A 23,070-nucleotide genomic window follows, 5' to 3' on the forward strand; every position below is an offset into this window, starting at 1 on the left:
CAACAAAATCATACTCCTTTAATTGTTTTTGATGTAATCACATAAAAGCTAATGATCATATCAGCATTACAGTACATAATTGACATACTAGAAGGTCTGGCTGAGGAACCTGAAGCAGTTCTCTGAATAGGTATTTTTCTGCTAAAGCTATCAACTTCAAAAAGCCATGGCCATTTTGTGAATGTGCCAATAGTTTATCACATGAATCTTTTAAAGTTCCAATATGTTATCTGCGACCAACACAGTGGAAAATGTTATCAAAACTCGTCATGAAGTCAGACAGCCTTAATGGAATGAAGTGAACAAAGGAAATGGTCCAAGATAGAAATGCTATAAGATGCATTTTTGGTGCATAACATGTTAGCAATGACTGATTGTTAGTAGTCTAAGGGCCTCATTACACGGAAGGCGGTGAGCCATGGCGCTATTAGCTATTAGCGCCATGGCTCATGCCGGTAAAATACCGGCACCGCCTTGGCGGAAAGGGGATTTACCGCCCCATTCCAAGCCATGGCCATTTTGTGAATGTGCCAATAGTTTATCACATGAATCTTTTAAAGTTCCAATATGTTATCTGCGACCAACACAGTGGAAAATGTTATCAAAACTCGTCATGAAGTCAGACAGCCTTAATGGAATGAAGTGAACAAAGGAAATGGTCCAAGATAGAAATGCTATAAGATGCATTTTTGGTGCATAACATGTTAGCAATGACTGATTGTTAGTAGTCTAAGGGCCTTATTACACGGAAGGCGGTGAGCCATGGCGCTATTAGCTATTAGCGCCATGGCTCATGCCGGTAAAATACCGGCACCGCCTTGGCGGAAAGGGGATTTACCGCCCCATTCCAAGGTTGGTGGGGCGGTAAATCCCCCTTCCGCCATTGCCCTTCCCCATTCCCATTTCTGCCCCATAGGGCTCTATGGGAATGGGGAAGGCGCTAATTACGGCACCGCAATTTTGCAGTGCCGTAATTAGCTCCGAGGTCCCTTAGCGGGTTGGTTTTTAACGCCTGCAAAAAGCAGGCGTTAAAGCACCATCCCGCTAAGGGACCTCGTAGTAAGGCGGTACTGGTTAACGGTCACCGTTACCATTAACGGTGGCCGTTAACCATTACCGCCTTCCGTGTAATGAGGCCCTAAGAGTTTTGTAATGTATCCCACCTAACAGACATGCCGTGGCCAAATCACCAAAATGAACAGCAGCTGCAGTCACGTGAACCTCGATAGCAGGTTGGGGAGTGTTGGGTTCTGGGGCAATGGTACCCAGATCTGTTTCCTGGAGAATTTGTAGATGCCTTGGGGACTGTTACTTGGAAAAGCCAGGCACTGCTTAGAGAACGACTTCATGACTGAAGCTACCAACTAAGCAACAGAGAATTCGGAAAAGAAGGCTTAACTACCTCGAGGTTTCAACAGAAGACATAGGCCCTCATTACGACCCTGGCGGAAAGTGACTGACCGGACCGCAACAGCGTAAATAGCGTTTCCGCCATTGCACGAAGGAGCAAAGTGCGGCCAATCACGACCCATCGGGCACGAGCATTACGCCATGGCGGAATCCGAAAGGCTGCGATGGCGGAAATGACCCCAAAACGGCCCTTACCGCCGTCGTACGCTGCACCAGGTGCAATACCGCCACCCATCTTAGCGGTCACCGTAATGAGCGGTCACCGTAAAGAGCGTGCACCGCAAATTACGGCCACCGTAAATATACGGAAACGGAAGTAAAAGCATGTGGCCGGAACGGGAAACAGCACGCCGCACAACTATAAAAACCGAATCCCAACACAACCATAAAAATTCCGACCCTGACACACATCCCAACCCGTTAGCAACCCCAGTTAAAAAAATAAATATGGGAAAGGTAGCCAAGAAAGCGTGTGACCGCAAGCGGCAGGTACACTTCTCCCGAGAGGAACTGACCGTGCTCACCGAGACCCTCCAGGAAAATTCCGCCGTCGTCTTCTCCAGTCAAATGACCAGGACGGCCCTTGCCAACAAGAAGGCCATATGGGCCCTGGTGGCACAGCGCGTAAGTGCGGTGGGGACAACACCCCGCACGCCACAGTAATGTCGCAAGCGGTGGGACGACCTGCGGATCCGCGTACGCAGCATACTTTCTGCGAACAGGAACATCGCCACAGCTACCGGGGGGGGTTCAGAGTCGCCCATCAAGTTGACCCCCTGGGAGGAAATCTGCGCCTCCACCATAGGAATGGAGAGCATAGAGGGAGTCGGAGGGATGGAGAAAGGAGTGCCGACATCCGGAGAATCAGGTAGGTTGGCCAAGAGAAACAATGCGAAATCCACAAACCACGAACATGTGCAGTACCATGTGACCCCATAGTGCAATACATACTTAGCCCTGACAGCGCCCTCTAAAAGTCAGAATGAACAAACAAATCAATCAAGAAGCCATAAACAACCCCTACATGTGCAGCATGCACCCCCTAACTGCAGGCAGCCAAATGAATGCATCCTCAATCCACACGAAAATGAGACCATCTCCAAGGCCCAGTCCCAAATCAGCCTCATGTACCACCCCAATGCATTTGATACGTTGCCATTCCAAATCCGACAGACCCATAACTAACGCTCGCCCCTCTTTACTCCACCACAGGGTCCGATACCAACGACGAGCTACAGGACACCCCTACCAGCACGCCTGCAAAGAGGGCCAGGACCAACGTCCCAAGAGCCTCCACCTCAGGTGCAAGGATCAAGACACGGCAGCAGCAGGAATCAAGTGGCAGCACACTGGAGGGGACTGCAACAGGCACCCCAGCAGCCAGCAAGTCCACAACCCCAGCACCACAGGTCCCCCCAAAGAACGTATCTGATGGCACTGCCTCTGGTGGTAGCAGCACCATAGGTGACACAGCTGTCATGCCAGCATGCTCCGACACGGAAAACAGTGCTGGCGACGTAGGTACCATCCATGACCTTTCCCAATCCCCCTGCATGTTCCATCCCCTACACCATGACGAAACCACGCAGGGGCACCCTGAAGACGACGACTGGCCAACCCCCACAAGTCCTGTGCCAAGGCAACATGTGTTGAGCAGCCCCCCTGTCACACCACCGCAAATGTCCATGGCCCAGCAGAGGCAACAGTCCCTCGACCTGCTGATCGAGCAACAGCAGGAAGCGTCCACGCTACTCAAGGACCATGCAAATGAATGCGGGGGTTCCAGGGCAGCCATGGAAACATCCACCGAGACACTCAGGGCACAAATAGAGAAAAGTAGTGAGAGCCTCAGGGGAGAAATGGAGAGAAGCACCGAGAGCCTGAGAGCACAAATGGAGAAAAGCACCGAGAGCCTGAGGGGGGAACTGCATGCGACGTCCAAAGACGTTTGTGCTGAACTTGCTGCTGTGCGCCGTGTGCTCTCGGAGCTCTCACAAACCCTCAGAGACATGCATGGACGCGAGCAGGCAGAGACCTCATCCGTGGCAAGTTCCGTCCAGGGCAGCCCCCAACGCAGATCTGGCAGGAACCTGCGCTCCACGGGCAGGGGTGCCCCTGATACCCGTAGAGGGGGCTTGCAATAGCGTCTACCCACGGACAGCATGCATATTTGGACACTGGTGTTGGGGGGGGAGGTAGTAGGGTGGAGGGGGTGTGTTGGGCTTCACTGGGTGGCGGGTCCATAGGGTGTATAAATCAAATCACATTAACAATACAGCACCTCATTATCATCCAATGACATGTGTGGACATTGATATTTGCGTACGAGGCCTTCATAGGCGTACAGTCCACAATGTGCCTGTACTACACACACACAGTGCCACAGGTCCCCTTTCCGTGTAATAGGCACCATGCGTGGTTGCTAGAAGCATGCATCTATGATGCTCTGTCGGATTGCACGTGCATCCTGTGCCTCATGGACTCCTTGAGGTGCCTCCACATCCCCACCCTCATCATCATCATCATCTTCAGGTGCATGCAGTACAGCGTCAGGGGGCATGGGCACATTCCTACGTATGCACATGTTGTGCAGCATGACACATGCCATGACCATCTTAGAAACCTTCTCATGGCTGTATATGAGTGCCCCGCCAGACCTGCTGAGGCTGCGGAAACGAGCCTTCAGTAGGCCGAATGCCTGTTCAATGACCACACGGGTACGTGAGTGGGCATGGTTGTAGTCCTCCTCATGCTCGTTCTGTGGGTTCCGGATTGGTGTAAGGAGCCATCTCTTCAGTGGATACCCGGCATCACCTGTATGAGACGAATAAAGGGTGTCAGAGGAATGATAGTGCTAAGTAGCCCCCCCCCCCCTGCAAGGTCATTGACGCATCAAATGGGCCACGATGTCATGCATGGAATGAGACTCACCGAGTAGCCAGGATCTGTGCCCTGCGTGTCGCTCCATGTAGCGTGGTATTCTTGTGTTCCTCAGGACCATAGAATCATGGGTAGATCCTGGAAATCTGGCACAACAATGCGTAAATATCTTGTTGGAGTCACACACCATTTGCACATTGATTGAATGAAATTGTTTCCGGTTGCGGTACTGGACCTCCATGGCATGTGGGACAACCAATTCAACATGGGTGCAGTCGATGGCACCAATGCAACCCGGGATGCCGCCAAGTGCATGGAATCCCACTTTAGCGTTGGTAATCTCCTGGTACGTGCGTGGTAGTGTGATGTGGTCGTCGGCGTGCTTCAGGAGGGCATCGTGCACTTGGAAGAGTGTCCGTGAGAACAGTGGCTGTGAAATGCCATGCAACTGTCCCACTGTGTGCTGGTAGGTGCCTGTGGCCAGGAAGTGGAGTGCAGACACCACCTTCAGTAGGGGTGGGATGGCGGTTGGGCTATCTATCATGCTCACGAGGTCAGCATGTGTCATGTCCACAATGGCGATTATGGTGTCCCGGTCCAAACGGTAGAGGGTGTGGATCTGCTCAGCAGTGAGGTTGAACGGATCGGCTCGGAGGCGTGGGATTGCGGGCCGCCTGCGTGGTGGTAGTGGCAGTGCTTGTGGGCCTTGCTGACCCTGCCTTGCCCTCCTCCTCCTCCTTCTCCTCCGTCTCCCCTGTGCGCCCGGTTGTTGTACCTGTTGTTGTTCGTCGTCTTCTTGTAGTTGTAGCACTTGCAGTGCTATCTGGTACCCCAGGCCCAACATCGCTAGTCCTGCCGGTAGCATTTTGGAGTGGGAGTGGTTGTGGGAGGGGTTTGGGTCTGCAATATATGTGCTGTCGGCCTGTATGGCCTCCACCTGTGCTGATTGAATGAATCTGTGGCAGATGCTATCCCTTCTGGTCGAGCACGTCCCGCACGTAAGGCTGCATTTGGCCGCATGGCATCTTGGGATTTGAATCATGTATCTAATCCCGATGGCAGTGTGATGTACTTTGACTGATCTTCATGCTATGCTCCCATTGTTACACATGCTATGATTGCAGCCGCTTACATACCTGTGAAGAGTCAGTGGTATGTAGGGCTCGATCGATGGGCGACCCTCATGCAGCACAGTAACGTAATTCACCGACGGGCGTGGCGTACCATTTGTGATTGCAGCCAGTTAGCATCATGACACACAGCCGCACTACATTGATGTAATTGTGAATGCAAGCGTTCACAGAAGCCTTTTCGGCGTAATGTTGCAAGTGAGGAATTCGAAGGCCAGCATTTTGGGTTTTGAAGTAGCGGCGAGGATACGCCCACAGGTCTGGCTGGAAATGTAACGTTCTATTGTAGAATGTCCTTGGGACATGGCCCATAACGAGCAGGCAATGAATGATATGAATTGAATGGGATGCGCAATAGCGTAGTGGACGATGAGGCAGGACGTTCCCAAATCCATCTTGCTTCACAACACTACAGATCCGGCCAGGGGCACAGTGGTTTTTGGCGGACTGCATTACGCACAGACGCGATGGAAGTTTCACATATTATGTGAGTGAATATTCATGCGTTTTCATTGCGGGATGAGGGAATGATGTGTGGATGCATGGACTGATGAATCCGTTTAGGGTCTGCCATGTACATGGGTTTTTTGGTTCACTCCCCTTCCCCTGCGTTATGTGATGCAAGGCTGCCATAGTGGGACATACTTCTATCTGCCCTTGTCGGATCCTCCCTGTCTCGACGCGCCTTCATACACTTGTGTCTAGGCACGTTACTAATCCCATGTCATGGGTTCTATCTTGACGGACGCATGCACAGTAACCGACGTTGCCAATGGTGTATTTAGCTCGATTGGTTTCGTTGTGATTCGATACTGATTTAGGGGTGTGTATATTCCTTTGGAGTGGGCTAGCATGCATATGGGTGTGGATTTGGTGTGTTGAATGAAGATTGTAATGCATCATGAGTCCCGTAATGCAATCGGTTGATTTGTGTTTCTTTTGGGTGACAGGTATCTCCTGCCCTATTGCAGATGCCATCTCTACGCCACTCCTCCAGATGGTTTTTACTCTCGACTCCTGCAGCTTCGGGTGAATCAGTGGAGCACCATTTCGATCATATGGGACGATCGCCAATGGGCCACATGCCCTTACGCTGTACTGGTGGCTAGGTGCAACATTTCGGCCTTTCAGCTCGACTAGTGCCTGCCTCATGGGACGGACCTGCGGTTCTTGCCGCTTCCATGTTGCCTTTTGGAACGTTGATGTAAGCCCTGTGTGCCATGATGGTACAGGGCGTCACACAAGTGGAAGCCGGTCTATTATTGCAGATGCAGCCCTCGGTGATGATGGTTGTTTTGGTGTTATTTTGCAAATTGCTGTGGGGCCTTTGTCATTTGGATGTGCATTTAAATTGTATTCCGATATTTGTCGTGTTGCGTTGTTCTTTGCAGGTGATGTGGCGATTTTCGCTTTGTGGCGGTATGTATTGCGTGATGATCTGCATTGTGTTCCGCCTTCTGAGTTGAGTTGTGTGGTACAGTACTGGCCGCGTTTGCCTACGTAGCACAGTATGGTCACGGATAGAGGCTGCCATTGTGACTGTTTACATGATGTGCTGTTCAGGGGCGGGGGATCGGCTTTTGGCCGACTGGTGCCTGTCAGCCAGGTCGATTGGTGGAATGATGGGTTGTTCAGAATGTGGCTGGTCACAGGTGACTGTGTTTGCGTGCGTTTGTTGGAGGGGGACTGGGGTCATGTCCATTGGAATAGCTTCTGTATTGATGCCATCTGTGCCCTGCAGCTCCCATCGGCCCCTCTTGGGATGAGCCTGGCTGCTCAGTCACTCTGCCGACTTGTGTGGTACATGCTCCTGCTGATGGTTGGTTTGTTTACTGGCATGAGTACAGGGCTGGTGCAATCCCCCTCAGGATGCTGTTGTGGATGTTGCCTTGCGCTGGTGGCAAGCGATGGGGGACTACTGTTGTTTTGTGTCATGTGTTCTTGATTTTCATTTTGATGTGTTGTACCTTCACATGCCTGTGCTGCGTCAGTACGGCTATGGTGACATGCCGTACATGGATGCCCACTCACGGGGCGCTTTGAGCCCCTGCATGCTTTTCTACGTTGGCATGCATGGGTGAATTGTGGATTTCACTGGTTGCATAGTGTGAGTACATTGCGCATGCCAGGAGTTGTGCAATGAGGCCAGGGAGTGGAGTACAGGCACTCAGTGGGCCATTTACGGTTGGTTCGCGTTGCCGTATTTCTCGCCATGGCGGAATGGTACTTTACGACGTGCATGATGGCGTTCAGTACATGTCCGCTAGGGTCAGAATTCGCGTACCGTTGCGCCATGGCGGTGATTCCGGTTTTGCAAGGCGCGCGTGCGCGTACTTGGTGCAGTTAGCGTTGCCGTTCACTGCGGTGTCGCTAATGGCATCGTACTTTACGGTGACGGGTCATGATCGCAACGAGCGGTGTTCGATGGCGGTATTGCATTTCCGCCATCATTTTTCCATTTCCGCAAGGGTCGTAATGAGGCCCATAGTGAGCAGTGCCAGCATCAAAAGATCCTGCAGGATCATTGATTGGCTGATGTCCGTTCCTTGGATATGGGGGTTACTGTTGATCCTGCAACTTCTCGAATACTGTTCTGTGTTCGGGATTTCTACTTTGTTTTAAGATGAAGATTGGCCAGAGCCACAAGGTGTATACTAGGGAACGGCATCAGAGCGTGGCATGCCGCAGGGATGCAGGCTCTGCAATAGCGTTTGTCACCAGCTGGCACTCAAGTGACTTGCCTTCCTGCTTCTTCTTAGCCGTTATGTAAAGGGTGGAAGGGGCATTGCACATGCAGTAGCCATATACTTGTCTTGGGCACCACACAAAGTAGGCATTGAGAGCAGAAGCAGATTTAAAGTGTGAGTAGGCGATGTACCTCATTGATGCACAGATATTTTCAAAGGAAAGTGCCAGTCCCCAGGAACTGAGGACTGCTACCAGTCTGACCAGTGGGAGCACGGCTGTGCTGATGGCAATCTTGCTCCCAATATCATTTTCTATTGTGGCCAGCAGTTCAGTGATAGTCGCCCTATCCAGCCGGTACTCTGTCACCAACTGGGTGTTAGTGAGGGACCAGGGTGCTAGCCTGACCTTGGGGATGGGTGCACACCTTGCTGGAGCTGCTCTCCGCCTCATCCTCATTCCCCCCTCCCCTGTGCTCCCTGTGCCGTGGCCTGGTTGTCCAGCATCTGAAACACCAGGTGCAGCATGTGAAACTACATGTCAAAGCTCCCAGCAGAGAATGGCAGCATGGTGTTGGAAAGTGTGTTTGGGACTTGGTTGGGTGTTATGTAGCCCTCTGGTGTACATTGTATGCACCTTTGGCTTTATTCCTTGCACCTGGGTTCATTTACCTCCAGCTGGAGGCTGGGGGTAATTCCAGCTGTATTATCGCCTGATTTTGGGTGGCAATACCGCTGGACATGGGGCTGTGATTAATCTGTAGTAATGCTCTGTGTTGACGGTGTATTATCGCCAGCATTAATAACGCCAGCTGTAATAACGCCAGCTGTATTAACAATGGTCCCTTTTGGGTCCGGCGCTAATTTTGCAGGGTCGTGATTGGGCGGGCGGTATTCTAGGCACTAATACCGTTAACGCTGCATTTAAGGGCTACCGCCCAACCTGTGATGAGGCCCAATAGTCTGACAAAGAAGTCCTTTCAATTAATCGGTATGACCCAAATTGACCTTTTACAAGTGACCTTTTGCACAATTGACCTTTATATTATTTTAGTTATTTTATGTATGTATTGGACTGGTTTTGGCTTATAAATAATATAAGGGGTTTGGGTAGGGGGTCGTGGGGGTTTTGGATTGGGTGAGGGGTTGCAGGGGGTTTTCCCCCGCACATGTGTCCTAATTGACCTTTTAAATTAGGTCAATTCTCCCGCGGTCTATTCTCCCGAGGTCAATTGTGAAAAGGTCAATTAGTATACAACCAATTAATCTACTATCATTGATTTCCATGTCACAAACATCTATTTTCCTACCTCCTTTCTAAAAACTGCAATATTTTCCATACTATATATTAATACATATACTCACATACGTTGCATTACATTAAAACAACATTGCACGCAGAACAGCATAAGCATTCAGAAGAATATATCAAACTATCACTTGTATGATTTGCATGCATGGCAATCCTGAAGTTGTGATGTGTGCACTTGCAATGTTGTGGGTGGTGGGCTTTGTTATATGCAAGTGCATGCTGCATGCCTGGCCATACTGTATTGTCACTGCATGCATGGCATAGTGAGTTAGAATATCTGGCTGCTGTCCGTGGACAGTTGAAATCTGACAGCCAATTGAGGACCTTAAATTATCACCTGGCGTAGGTAGCGTAGCCTCTCATAGAGTGGCATAGATCAGCAGTGCATAGTAAAGCCTTAACAAGATACAACAAATCATAGCAAACTTGGAAAGGCATGGCAAGGCATAGCCAGGTTTATATAAATCGCAGCTCCAAACTGAATTGACCTTGTGTAATATGACTTCCCAAACTTGAAAACAAAGGCAATAATCTACTTGATTTGTAATTTACCTTGTTAATACGTCAACAACTGGATGAAACACGGAAGTTCAGAGAATTAGGCAGCTTGTGATCAGAGCTTGGCTCGTTGGGCCTCATTACAAGCTTGCCGGTCCGGAAACAATGGTACCGTTATGCTTGCCGGTCTTTGTTTCCGGACCGGCAAACTACGAGTTCTGCGGGCGGGTGCCCTCCCGCCCACCAGGTCTGACCTGACGGGCAGAACGGCACCCGCCCGCAGACCTTGATGGTAGCACCGGCACTGTTGCACACAGTGCCGGTGCATTGGATCCAATGGGACTCAAATGGGAATGGGTAGTAATTTTTTCTGGCGCCCAGCAATGAGCATTTACTGGGTCTGCCGGGGCTGTAATGCCCCGGTAATTGCCCATTGCTGGGCAGCGGAAAAAAACCGACTCTGGCGGCAGCTGTGCCGTTTTGTAGCGGCACGGCTACCACCGGACTCATAATGAGGCCCGTTATCAGTGAGAACATTCTGCATACAGAAAAGGATATAATGCAGTTTTTGCAGTGGTTCTGGACCGCAGTGTCACTCAGACGTGTTCCTTCTTTCTACTAACACAGGAGGGTGTGGTGTAAAGTTCTTATCTTAAAGAGCGCCGGGGATCCTGATATATAGATGGTAGGTTCCATACATTTTCAGTGGCATGTACTAAATGGTCTCCGATAAAAAAACAAATGTCCTACCAGAGCTGCAGAGAACTTCCTCAGGTTTGCTGCATTTTTTAACCTGTACATCCACAAGTCTATGCAAGTGCATGGATGATTTAAAATAAGAGAAATCTTGAAGCTCATTCCAAGTTTGGAGGGGTGGTAGAAAAAAAAGTGCCAGTAAAACCATTACCATTACCATTACCATTACCATTACCGTTACCATTGGTGTTAACAGAATTGCTGATATTTTCACTGCATCACAAAATAACACATTAGACCAAAAATAATATGAAAATAAAGCGAAGGATTTACCTCCAGCAAGATTCTGGAGGTCACTTCAATGCCAAAAGGTAGAAGATTTACCATGGACAGAATTACTGCTCGCAGAAAATCTTCCCCATCCCCAATGCACTCCTAAAATGGGGATTAACACCGCCAGGCTGCCACTTGTACTGCAGTGGTAAATATGCCAGAACAAGGGGCTGTGAGGGTAACTGATTGTGACAGTCCCTCTGCATAAATACCACAGGAATGCCATCACACTCGGAATGATCCTCATGGATGTGCCAGTCTCCTGCACAGACAAGGGACACACCCCAAGGGATGTATGCCAATGTCCACCATGTGAAGATGGGACATGTGGAGCGATAGATACCATGTGACATATATCTTCCAAATAAATCCACAATGCAACAAGGGGTTCACACTTTTGTTGAAAAATAGTCAATCAATAATTTTGATTTAACGTAAAGATCTTTGCATTGAATGCTGACAATGTACCAGTTCGTGTGACTTGTCAAATTCGGGGGTAGTGCCTCTTCCAAGTCTGGAGTTCAAGAGCTCCTGCAGAAAGCCCCTGGCAGCTCGATCATCTCGGGTGTCAAAAGATTGCTGTAAAATGGCAAGGTTCAGATTTATGTTCAGAGTTTTCAAATCACCAATTCAGCATTTCACATCACTCCTGCACCCACAGTAACTTCTGGTTGAGTGACCAAAAGGTTTCATTTAGCATCTCACACTGCCTTGGGTTAGTGGGATTTTGGACATGGGCCTTCCCTTTCACAATTTCATCCAAAAGAACCTACAACTCGTCGTTTGCAAGCTTGGCTTTTCATTTGTCCTTGCAGTGACTGGGGACTAATTGGTAGCACCGTTCTCCTGCCTCTGGTTGTGATGGGGACGAGGGATGCAGGGGCTCGTTCAGCTCTGGAGAGTTCCTGTGATGGACGGGTATGCGTGGTTTCAGAGCATGAGGGGTTAAAGCCGGCACTTACACACCTTAAACTAATGGCCAATGCACTAAAGCTGCATACAGCGATATACTAACAAAGCAGCACGGGCTAAAATATGTACGATTAAATGCTTTCCATCCATGTAGCATCTCTGGGTTGTAAATCTAACATACTACTCACGCTGGTTTCTAAATGTGGCTGTGACTGTCCTGCAACTATTGGTATGAGGAGGGGTATGCGGTAGTTGCAGCTCAGATGAAGTTAAAAGAGTACAATAGCAAACTAAAATTGGACGCGATTTCAAAGGTAATAAAATATATTATACCGTATTTTTTGGGCGTCTTGGAAACAAGGAGGATCGTTCCACTGCCCGCCTCAGACGACTGACCCCTGGCAATAGCTTGTTTCTGCCCCTCAAATACTGAAAAAGAACACATTTACATTTAAAAATAAAAACAATAGTATTCAGTTCCTTTGGGGTTCATAGCTCTTTAACCATTTACTGCCGTTGGGGAGTCAAGCACCTCAAATCACCCTTCTGACTCATTTCTTTAAAACGTTAGATGCCTCTAGATTGTTCCTTTGTTAAAAGACTCACATAATGTGATTTATAAACTGTCACTCCTCAATGACATTTTTGAATAAATATCTGGCTGGTAAGATAGCTCTGCAGGTTGAGCGCTCGCTGCTACGATCTGCAGGTCGCAGGTTCGAACCCCGGCAAGGCCAACTCAGCCTTTCATCCTTCCGAGGTCGATAAATGAGTATCAATTTTGGTTGGGTGATATTGTATGTAAATATGTGCTCTGTAAAGCGCTTTGGATTAAGGTGCTATATAAATTACACATCATTATCTGAAAACTGTAGAGGATGGGTGGGGCACAATTGAATTTAAGAAGGTTTGCAACATTGGAGATCCAAGGTTACAGATAAGTACCTTTCCTTCTTCATCATGGACTAATTCATTCAGTAGCTCTTGCATAGAATACCAAGAAGTACCCACCCAGTGAGCGGAGTCTTTGAGATACGTTTTTTGTACTTAGCTTTTCTGCCACCAAACACTGACTTCTTCCGTTTTTTGCCTGGCTTTGTCCTATTCTAGGCCACCCTGTGAATTTGTGGTGCAGTGCTGTGCTCAAGCTCCGCAGCACCGCGAGCATCCGTTTGGTGTTGGGTCTGATCATGCAGGAGTACCGGCATGAGGACGCCTTGGGCTGTTTTGTTGGCAGTGCGCTGACAGCATGCTGGTGGGTCCCTGGTTACGGTGGTGCATTTTGGTTGAGGGTGACCCTGGTGGTGTCCTGGACTGGTGGACTTTGAACCTGGATTGTGGATTTGTTCTCATGTCGCCTACACATGACTGTTGTGTTAGTTTTACGAACATTTCTGTCTGTGGTGTGGTTTGTTTATCCACTAGACATCTGCTCATTTCTTTCCCACTGTGGCAAACTGTGGGCTCCCCATATCTTTGCATGTTTTAGTGCTTTAGTGGTAGGACCCTTACCCTTATTTTTTTAAAACGTTTGATGAGGTGTAGGGGTGGTCTGCTACAGTACACAACGTGTGTTCATATTGTGCCACACAGTCATTGCAGTCTTTTTCTATTGGACTAAGCATACCATTTAAATATCGAAGGAACTATTTTGTCTTGGTATAGCCTTCTTTCATCGATGGGGGAAATTTTGATATTCCCCCCCACCCCACGAGTACATTTTACAGAAAAAATGAATCTAAATATATAGGGGGGTTAGAAAAGTATATATAAGGGGTGGAGGTGGTAGGGAATAGGTAAACAACAATAGGGGAGATTGTTTGGGGAGAACCACCATACAAATAAAAAAATTAATCAATTTTGATGAGATTTTTCGGTAAAAAATACTCAGAAAAAAACCATCGAAAATTTCACCCATCAATGAAATGACAGAACCTATGTCTTGTCTTTTCTGTCTCAGTTGTTTTTGCCATTATTTCTATTTTTTTACCTCTTCATGAATTTTGTAAAACCCTTTGGTGTAAAACGCCATAGAAGCACATTAAATAACAATAACATTGTCACAAATATGATACCATTATTCTCTACATCATCACATAAGGCAACTAAAATATAATTCGAGGCTCCTCCATACTCAGAGTGGATTATCTGCATGTGCATATGACTCAGAGTGTATTATATGCATGTGCGTATGACTCAGAGTGGATTATCTGCATGTGCATATGACTCAGAGTGTATTATATGCATGTGCGTATGACTCAGAGTGGATTATCTGCATGTGCATATGACTCAGAGTGGATTATCTGCATGTGCGTATGACTCAGAGTGGATTATCTGCATGTGCATATGACTCAGAGTGTATTATATGCATGTGCGTATGACTCAGAGTGGATTATCTGCATGTGCATATGACTCAGAGTGTATTATCTGCATGTGCATATGACTCAGAGTGGATTATCTGCATGGGCATATGACTCAGAGTGGATTATCTGCATGTGCATATGACTCAGAGTGTATTATCTGCATGTGCATATGACTCAGAGTGGATTATCTGCATGGGCATATGACTCAGAGTGGATTATCTGCATGTGCATATGACTCAGGGTGTATTATATGCATGTGCATATGACTCAGAGTGGATTATCTGCATGTGCATATGACTCAGAGTGGATTATCTGCATGTGCATATGACTCAGAGTGTATTATATGCATGTGCATATGACTTAGAGTGGATTATCTGCATGTGCATATGACTCAGAGTGGATTATCTGCATGTGCATATGACTCAGAGTGGATTATCTGCATGTGCATATGACTCAGAGTGGATTATCTGCATGTGCATATGACTTAGAGTGGATTATCTGCATGTGCATATGACTCAGAGTGTATTATCTGCAAGTGCATATGACTCAGAGTGGATTATCTGCATGTGCATATGACTCAGAGTGGATTATCTGCATGTGCATATGCAAATAAACAACCAGAGGTCCAGTTTCCGTTCCACTGAACGCTACTTTCCCATTAATCTGTTCAAGTTTACAATGTATTATTAATCTACATCATGAATGATTATCGGTTGCAATGCCATGTCAAGCAACATGTACATGTTTTCATTCAATCTTCTGGTTAGTTACAACTTTGCAGTGAACATCTGTCCCTTTTATGCCTCCAGCTTTGAGTACTTTGCAGGTGAACCTGCCATTTCAGGCAAGCAGCGAACAGGGGCATATTTCCCCACGTCAGCTGTCATGAAGTTAACCTGCACATTTATTCATCTCTGTTCATAATTCCCAAAACATATGGCCACAGAATAAAATGTGACTTTACAACTGTATTTTCACCACAGATGACTGATGTTTGTTTTACATTATCCCTTTTCTTTTAATTGCATTTTAATTATTTGCATGGTGATAATTAGCCTTTGCATAGAGAGATCGTAAAATGTAATTCGAGTAAAATGAAAATTAAAGTGAGACAGCAAAACAAATAAGGCTGGAAGAGGAGAAATATGTAAAGTGAAGAGGGGAAAAAAGGGAGGGAAGTTTAAGGAAAAAATGAGATAGGGCAAAGCAGGAATGGAGATAAAGAGGGAATACAGCTGCTACTGGACGTAACATGAAAATGTGACTGTGTTAACAAAACCTCAGCTCCTCATATTCATCTTGTTGCGATATCTATTCACCAACTCCAGTGTTTTTGTTGCTGGAATTTTATCAATGGGCCTCATTACAATACCAGCGATAGCCCTGCCGGTAAGATAGGCACGGCTGCCGCCGGTATCATTTTTTTTCTGGCGCCTTGGAATGGGCAATTCCCGGGTCATTACGGACCCGGTAATTGCCCATTCCCAGGCACCAGTAAAAAAATGCTCCCCATTCCCATTCGAGCCCCGTAGGGCTCAATTGGAATGGGGAGGCCGGATGCACCGGCACCATTCTGAATGGTGCCGGTGCATCCGGCATGGTCTTCTCGCGGGTGCAGGTCCACCCGCCACGTCAGACCTGGCGGGCCAAAAGGCACCCGTGAGCAGAACTCGTAGTTTGCTGGTACGGTAACAATGGTACCGGCAAGCTTAACGGTACCGTTGTTACTGTACCGGGAAACTTGGAATGAGGCCCAATGTGTCTGCTTCACTGTTGCCCTCTTTCCTCAAGGTACTGATCGTGAAGCATCAATGACCTAAGGCACTCAAATGTCATTTGATTTTATTGTTTAAAATACAGACCCACCTCGAGAGCAGCGCAGCGCTGCATGGAGTGTCTGTAGCCAGCATTTGGACTGGCATCTTCTGACCGTAGGGCAGTATTGTGAGTAAAGATCTGTGTGTCGGTATGTGTGTCTATTTGGAAATAGTTCTTGGTTAGGTGTTGTTGAAAAAGCCATGTTTTGAGAGATCTACAAAAATTGGAGAATTGTGGGTGCATTCCGATATGACACGAGGATCGAATTCCAGAGGGTTGGTGAGGGCCAAGAGAAGGACTGTTTGCAGGCATTCTCTTTGCAGGCTAGTTGCGATTCAAGAGGGTTGGTCGATTGGCTGCTTGAGGACCGTGTGCTACCGGATATGTGGGGCTTAGCTGCCAGGTATGCTGGTTTGCTACTCGTGACTGCTTTGTAGATGATACATGCAGTCTTAAACAATATCCTAGACTAGGGAGGAAGCCAATGTAGTTTGTGTAGGATGGGGTGATTTGGTCAAATGTCCATGCAACACTAATAAGACATGCTACAGCATGGGGTACAGCTTTTAGGGGAGCCAAGTGAGCAGCTGGGAGCCCTATCAGAAGGGCATCTCCCCCATCGAGGTGTGAGGCCACAAGGGCTTGCACTACTGTTTAGTAGTCCTGCGACATGATGAAGCATTTGATTTTGTGATGGGTGGACATTCAGGGCCAGGCTGTTTGGTCCTCCTTGGCTACGTGTTTCGCGAAGGACAGGCTGCTGTCAATGGTAAAGCATAAGGATTTAGCTAAGTCAGACAGTTGTGGATCAAATCTTTCTAGGCGCCTATCATTGAGCCACTGTTGGACGATTGTTTAGCGGGTGGACTGATGAGGACGAATTCCGTCTTGAATGGGTTTAGTTTGATGTAATCAGTAGACATCTGGGACTGGATGATGGCTATGTAATCGTGGAGATGAGTTTTAGCCTGACCTCTATATACTCTCATATACAACTGAGTATCATCTACAAATTGCTGGATGGGTATATTGGGATCTTTGAGGAGAGGGCACAGAGGCTCCATGTAAAGGTTAAAAAGGATTGGTGAGAAAATGGAGCTAGGTGGGACTCCAGAGGGTACCTGGAGTCAGTTAGAACGAAAAAGAGTTAATCAGTATGGCTTGGTGACTGCCCAAGAATTAGGATGTAAACCAATTCAGAACAGTTCCAGATATCCCATCCTGTTAGTAGGGAGGAAGAGGAGGATGTGGTGGTCAATGGTGTCAAATGCAACCGACAGGTCAAGGCGGGTGAGGAGTCATGAGTTGGAGAGCCTCATCCATCGCCTAGATGGTGGCTGTCTTGATGCTCCATAGATAGTCATTTAAGATGTGATGTTGTCAATTTCTGCTGAGTAGTTGTGTAGCGACTACTTTTCCAAGGTTTTGCTATTAAATGGACAGCTGTTAATGGGCCGATAGTTGGCCAGCTCGTCTCGATCTACTGTTATTTTTTTTAAAGAGGTCATATGAGTCTTGAGGGTGTCCAGGAATGAACCTTCTGTTGGGGAGGCATTAATGATGCTGAGCGCCAGGCCCATAAGTTCTTTAATGATGGAGGCCGGGATGATATTGTCGGAGTAAGAAGTAGGTTTCAGGGAGGCAATCATTTTTAAGAGATCTAGGGGAGAGAGAGGAGAGAATTTAGTCCGGAGGGGCCGTCTACATGCCGAGGGATAGGGACTGCAATTGCTGTGGGAGGTTGATTTGATGGTCTCTCTGTTTTTGTCTATTTATTCAATATAAAATGTGTTTATTCTGTTGCATTTTCCTGAGATGCTGCTACAACAAGGTCGGGTGAGGGTTTGGGATAATACTTTACTACTTCAAAGAGGGCTGTGCTCCTGTTAGAGGCTGTCACAAGGGTGGTGGGGTAGAAAGCAGCTTTTGTTTTGGTAATCAGAATTCTTCCGTTGGAGCAGCGATGTTTGAGGTTGGTGAGGTCTCCAGGCTACGGTCACTGGCGTAGGAGACCCATAAAATCTGGGGGGTACAGGGGACACCCTGGGACTTGGCTTTTTTTTATTTTGTAGTCAAAGAACTCGACATTTGACAAAATTAAAATAGCAGTACGTATTAAATCACATATATCACCACTGTTTTAAACAATACAAAAGAAATCATAAGAAAATGAAAAAGAAAAGCAGTTCAGAGTACAAAATCCTTCAATTTGGCGTCTCAATTCAGAAGGCTCAGTTCATGTAAAAATGTTACCACTTCCCAGGTCAAAAGGCTTTCATGGCCTGATCATAGCTCACTCATCTCAAAATGATTGGGTGTCCACCCACCATTGGGCGGGACTGCAGCAGAGGAGGGCGATATAAAAGAGCAAGAATGGAAAGGGCTCTGGGACCTTTGGAGACTATAAATAACGGCAATTCAGGGTGAGGCAAAGTCTCAAACTGGGGAGGGTCCGAAAAGCACATGGCCATAAATCTTTTTATTTTAAGAGCATTGAAATAGTCATCTTCAGTGGCACCTAGGAGAACACAAAACAAGACTTGTAACATTAGGTCACGGAGTCCCAAAAATGAGTTCTCATTTGGCTCCTGAGGCCATCATCTTTCCTACTGCTTTGGATGCGGCCATGTCAGAGGCGGAGTGATGGTTGAAAGTACCTAAGCAGTGATCGGGCTGGGGTCGGGACTAAGTCAAAAGTCGATAAAAAACGCCAAGCAGCCAATGGGCTGCTCTTCGTGCTCGTGAGTCGTGCAAGTCATCCTCCCAACCCATGCCGGCCCGGCCTGCACTGCACCTGGGAGGGGGGCCAGCCAGTGGGCCACTTGACTTACCTTAGTACGGTAGTAGGCTGAGTGAGGTCTCTCAGGAGGTCGAGCCAGAGTGCTAAATGTCCATCATCAGCTGTAATCCTTTTGGGCCCGGGGAGCACTCATTAGGGCAGTATCAAGCTCGGACTGGCCTATAGGGAAATAGGGCCATGGCCGACGCAAAATGCTGGTGTGCCGATGTGGGCCAGTTTGATGAATTACTTCACTATGCGGCTAGTAGTTTTGACCAGTGTTGCTGAAGAAATATTCTTTAAAATGCACAATTTTCATCACATTTTATCAAAAAGCTCCCCCTGGGTACTATTCAAACAGTGTCAAAAAAGGAATTAATTGCCATTTGCAACTGTGGCCCACTTTTCCATTGGTGCCGAGACAGTGTTATAGCACAGTCTGACCATGGGCAGTTCCTAACCAATGCTGACGAAAAACACAAACAGAGCTAGTTTGGAATCACCTTCAAGTGCACTGCTTCAGAGATCCCCAAGAGCATTGTGCGTCACCACTCTGGCATTGTGCACTACTCCTACACTTATTGGGTAACTCGCCCCCTTATTGCATCCCAGCACGCCCACTTAAATAAAAGGTCGATGGGGTTCTCTGCAATGGTTACAGCCGAAAGGTGAGTGACTACACAATGATTATTGTGTAATGTGCCCTGTCTTTACTAGAGGCTGTTCTCCTCTGGGTTTGTGCGCAACACAATGCGGTGCCTTAATAGTAAGGGAGGCTTCCTTTGCCTCATTCCCATTTAAAACAGAGATGCCGGCCTCACTGCTGACAACGTGTTCATAAGAAAGGGCTTCCTTAGTTATAGTTCCAATGGTGCAAGCCACCTTCTCTGTGCACACTATGATTGTTCAACACATGTACGTGGGTCCCTCGGCGATTAGTCCAGGTATAGTGATTTAACCTGCATGTTACAATGTTCAAGCACCTCAAACTTGGCTTTGGAGCCTCCAAGGCCAGGTTTGAGGTGCCTGAACATTGTAAGGTTTCAATCCTGCAAGTGGGACGTTGGATTGGCATAACAGCCAGCATGATATACACATGAAAATCGATGCCATGCTACAGCATTGTGCAATCTTGGCATACAAACACTTGTGGTGACAGCCTGAGCTCTGTATATCTACCCAGCCGTGCACTGCCTCTAGAGTAGCATTACACGGAATGTAACGCACGCACTCATGCTTCTTAGTATACTGAAAGATGCATCACCAATGTCCGCATTATCTAGGCTTAATGTCACCCTTTTCCAACACATTGCCCCAAGCTGGAGCTCATTGCAGTGAAAAGAAATCCTGTTCATTATTTGTACGAGAAGGAACCAGGAATGTACAAAACCTTTGCTAGTCTGAAGCACACAGGTGAACTTTGACTTGAAAGTGATGGCATTAACAGAGGCCCCTAAAGACAGATAATGTTCGTTGCTGTGAAGGGGCGGGGTTCCATCGAACAAACTGGAGCAATGCAAATTGTGTCTATCAACATGTTATCTTGTCATTATAATTACCAACATTATTTTTTGTGGATGTACCAGGTTCAAATGTGTACTTAAAATCGAGATACTCACCATCTCCTTCACCCCGACCTAATCACTACATCTGCTCTGTCTTTTATGATCCTTGGCATGCACTTACACGATAACGTATATACACAGTCTGTTCATTTATAATACTGCGAAATGAGGCAGTACCTGATCTGAATGTCCACAAACGCTCGTCTTTGGTTGGTTCCGTAAATCAGGGAGCAAAACCCTGTGCTAGGACCTCTTTACCCCTGCCGTTGGGTAGAAGTAGTGGAAGAGACGGTCATGTCTTGCCGTTAAACCATGCCAGCATCCACTGCTGATTGGTAACGCTGTTCCGGTGCTCGACCTTAATCCAATAGCCACCAAGACGCTAGCAGCTCTCAGGGACCAGCCCGCCGCCCGCTTATGCATGGCAGTATTTCAAGTCCTGCTCTGCCACAGAGGCGACTGGCACAAGTCTGAAGCTTAAATATATTGGGCCTCATTACACGGTAGGCGGTGAACCACGGCGCTATTAGCGCCATGGTTCATGCCGGTAAAATACCGGCACCGCCTTGATGGAAAGGGGAATTATCGCCCCATTCCAAGGTTGGCGGGGCGGTAATTCCCCCTTCCACCATTGCCCTTCCCCATTCCCATTTTTGCCCCATAGGGCTCTATGGGAATGGGGAAGGCGCTAATTACGGTACCGCAAATTGCGGTACCGTAATTAGCTCCACTGGTCCCTTTGCAGGTTGGTGTTTAACGCCTGCAGAAAGCAGGCGTTAAATTCCCCAACCCGCAAAGGGACCTCGTAGTAAGGCGGTAAGGATTTACCGGTACCGGTAAAATACCGGTACCGGTAAACCCTTACCAACTACCGTGTAATGAGGCCCATTATCTTTCCAAATTTTCCTAGGCTGACCTGCCCTAATGGATGGCAAGATCATTAGTCACACTGTTGTCTCTGCAGAGCATGCATTGCTCCCTCAGGCCTGCTGGCTTCTCCTTCATTCTAGAAGGATGCGCAGCAGTGCATGGCACACTCACAGGGGCGCGTGCTGCAGTATGTTGCCCGGCCTGGCCTGGGCATGCTCCGCAGGAGCGGGGGGAGTGGGCACGCATGAGCGAGCCTGCGAGCAGCAGAGTTCTTGTAACAAGAAAACAAGAATCTTGTTTACAATTACCAGTGCTGCTGCTGCTGTCTGAAGTTTCAAGCTTGCACGCATCACTGCACAGGCAGGCTGCAGACCGTAATCTACACACTGCAGACTAGACACAAACTGGGGGAAACTGGGGGGATAAATGCCATTGTGTTCCCTCACTTAAAATTGTGGGGGGTATTTGTTCCCTCTGTCGCCTCATGTCCCACACCCATGCTTACGGTTTTTGTGACTCCATTTCTCTCAGGATTTGATTTAGCGTTTGTTGGAGGCGAGCTTGGGGAAGTACCAATGGGCAGATGGTTTGATCTTAGTGTTGCTGTTTTTTTGGGGGGCATGACTGTCTGCCAGTTTCATATCAGAGTTGTTGAATAATTCTAGAAGGCCTGAGGCATTCCCTGTGGTCGGATAGTCCACACAGTTTGCATGTAGCTCATTGACCGGGAAGGTTTTGAATGAGCGGTTATGAGTAAGAGGACGTTTAGCCTGACCTTTGTGGGCAGTAGTGTAGTGGGTGACCAATAGTGGGATGGCGACGTGGTCAGACCAGTTGAGTGGGATAGGGACTTCACAGGTAAAAAGGGGGGATAATGTGAAGATTAAGTCTAGGATGTTGCCTTTGTCGTGTGTGAGAGAGAGCACAATTTGCTTAAGGTCCATGGACACGGTCAGTGTGAAAAGCTTGCTTTGATTGTGGTTGTGGGTCTGTGATTCTGGGATGTTAAAATCTCTGAGAAAGACATTAATAGAGTGTGCTAATTTGGCAAATGAGAGTAAGTTGTTTCTGTCAGGCTTAAAAAAGTCACTGTTCTCAGGTGGTATTTAGATGAGGTTCCTTGTGTGAAAAAGAGAACAGAAAGTGACTGATTCAAATTAGTTTGTACTGGGAGAGGAGATGATGGAGCATGGACAATCGATCCTGTGGATGAGTGCCACCCTGGCACCTGTCCTTCCTGGCTGGACAACAGGTTGGTCTGATTTCATGAGAAAAAGCAAAACATGTTTGATATGACTTATTTTAGTTGTAAAGAAGGAAAAGACAAACCTAAATAGGCTTTCAATATAAATGATGTAACAAACTGATGGCAATGATCTAATCATGTCCATATGAATTGGATTTTATAGATAAAGGTTTCTAATGAACCATATGTCATAATAAACAAAGATATTTCTTTCACATTTCAAATGTAACATTTTGTAGCAAGGGGGTTGGAGAACATGGAAAACATCGGGGGAAGATGTGGTAAACCATGTTTCAGTGATGAACAGGGCATCAAAGTTGTTGTACGAGATGAGGTCAGCAAAGACTACAGCATGAGCAAGTGCTGAGCTACCATTGATCAACAGAATGAGCGGTCTGAAACACTTGTGAACGAACGCGATATAAATGAAATATAAATTCAATAAGAAGGCATGTGCATGTAGACCGTGTTTGTTGGATGGGGCAAGGGCTATATTGATGAGGTTCGCTAGGGTAGCTCAAAGTTGTGTCTTCTGATTTGTTAATACCTTTTCATGGCTTTATGGTGATTTCCC

General features: G+C 47.4%; 1 protein-coding gene across 2 annotated transcripts in view; it reads right to left on the reverse strand.

Annotated features, from left to right (window-relative positions):
- Positions 1–23,070, reverse strand: part of LOC138525571 (uncharacterized) — a 281,870-nt gene that overhangs the window by 43,219 nt on the left and 215,581 nt on the right. For both annotated transcript variants that reach the window (XM_069635608.1, XM_069635607.1), the window contains 2 exons: positions 12,189–12,284; positions 11,412–11,522 (listed from right to left, as the gene is read on the reverse strand). In XM_069635608.1, coding sequence (XP_069491709.1) covers positions 11,412–11,522; positions 12,189–12,284 — 207 coding nt within the window. The remainder of the gene's footprint in view (positions 1–11,411; positions 11,523–12,188; positions 12,285–23,070) is intronic.

Source organism: Ambystoma mexicanum, chromosome 7p, assembly GCF_040938575.1.
Source record: "Ambystoma mexicanum isolate Mex_15411 chromosome 7p, UKY_AmexF1_1, whole genome shotgun sequence".
Classification (NCBI taxonomy): domain Eukaryota; kingdom Metazoa; phylum Chordata; class Amphibia; order Caudata; family Ambystomatidae; genus Ambystoma; species Ambystoma mexicanum.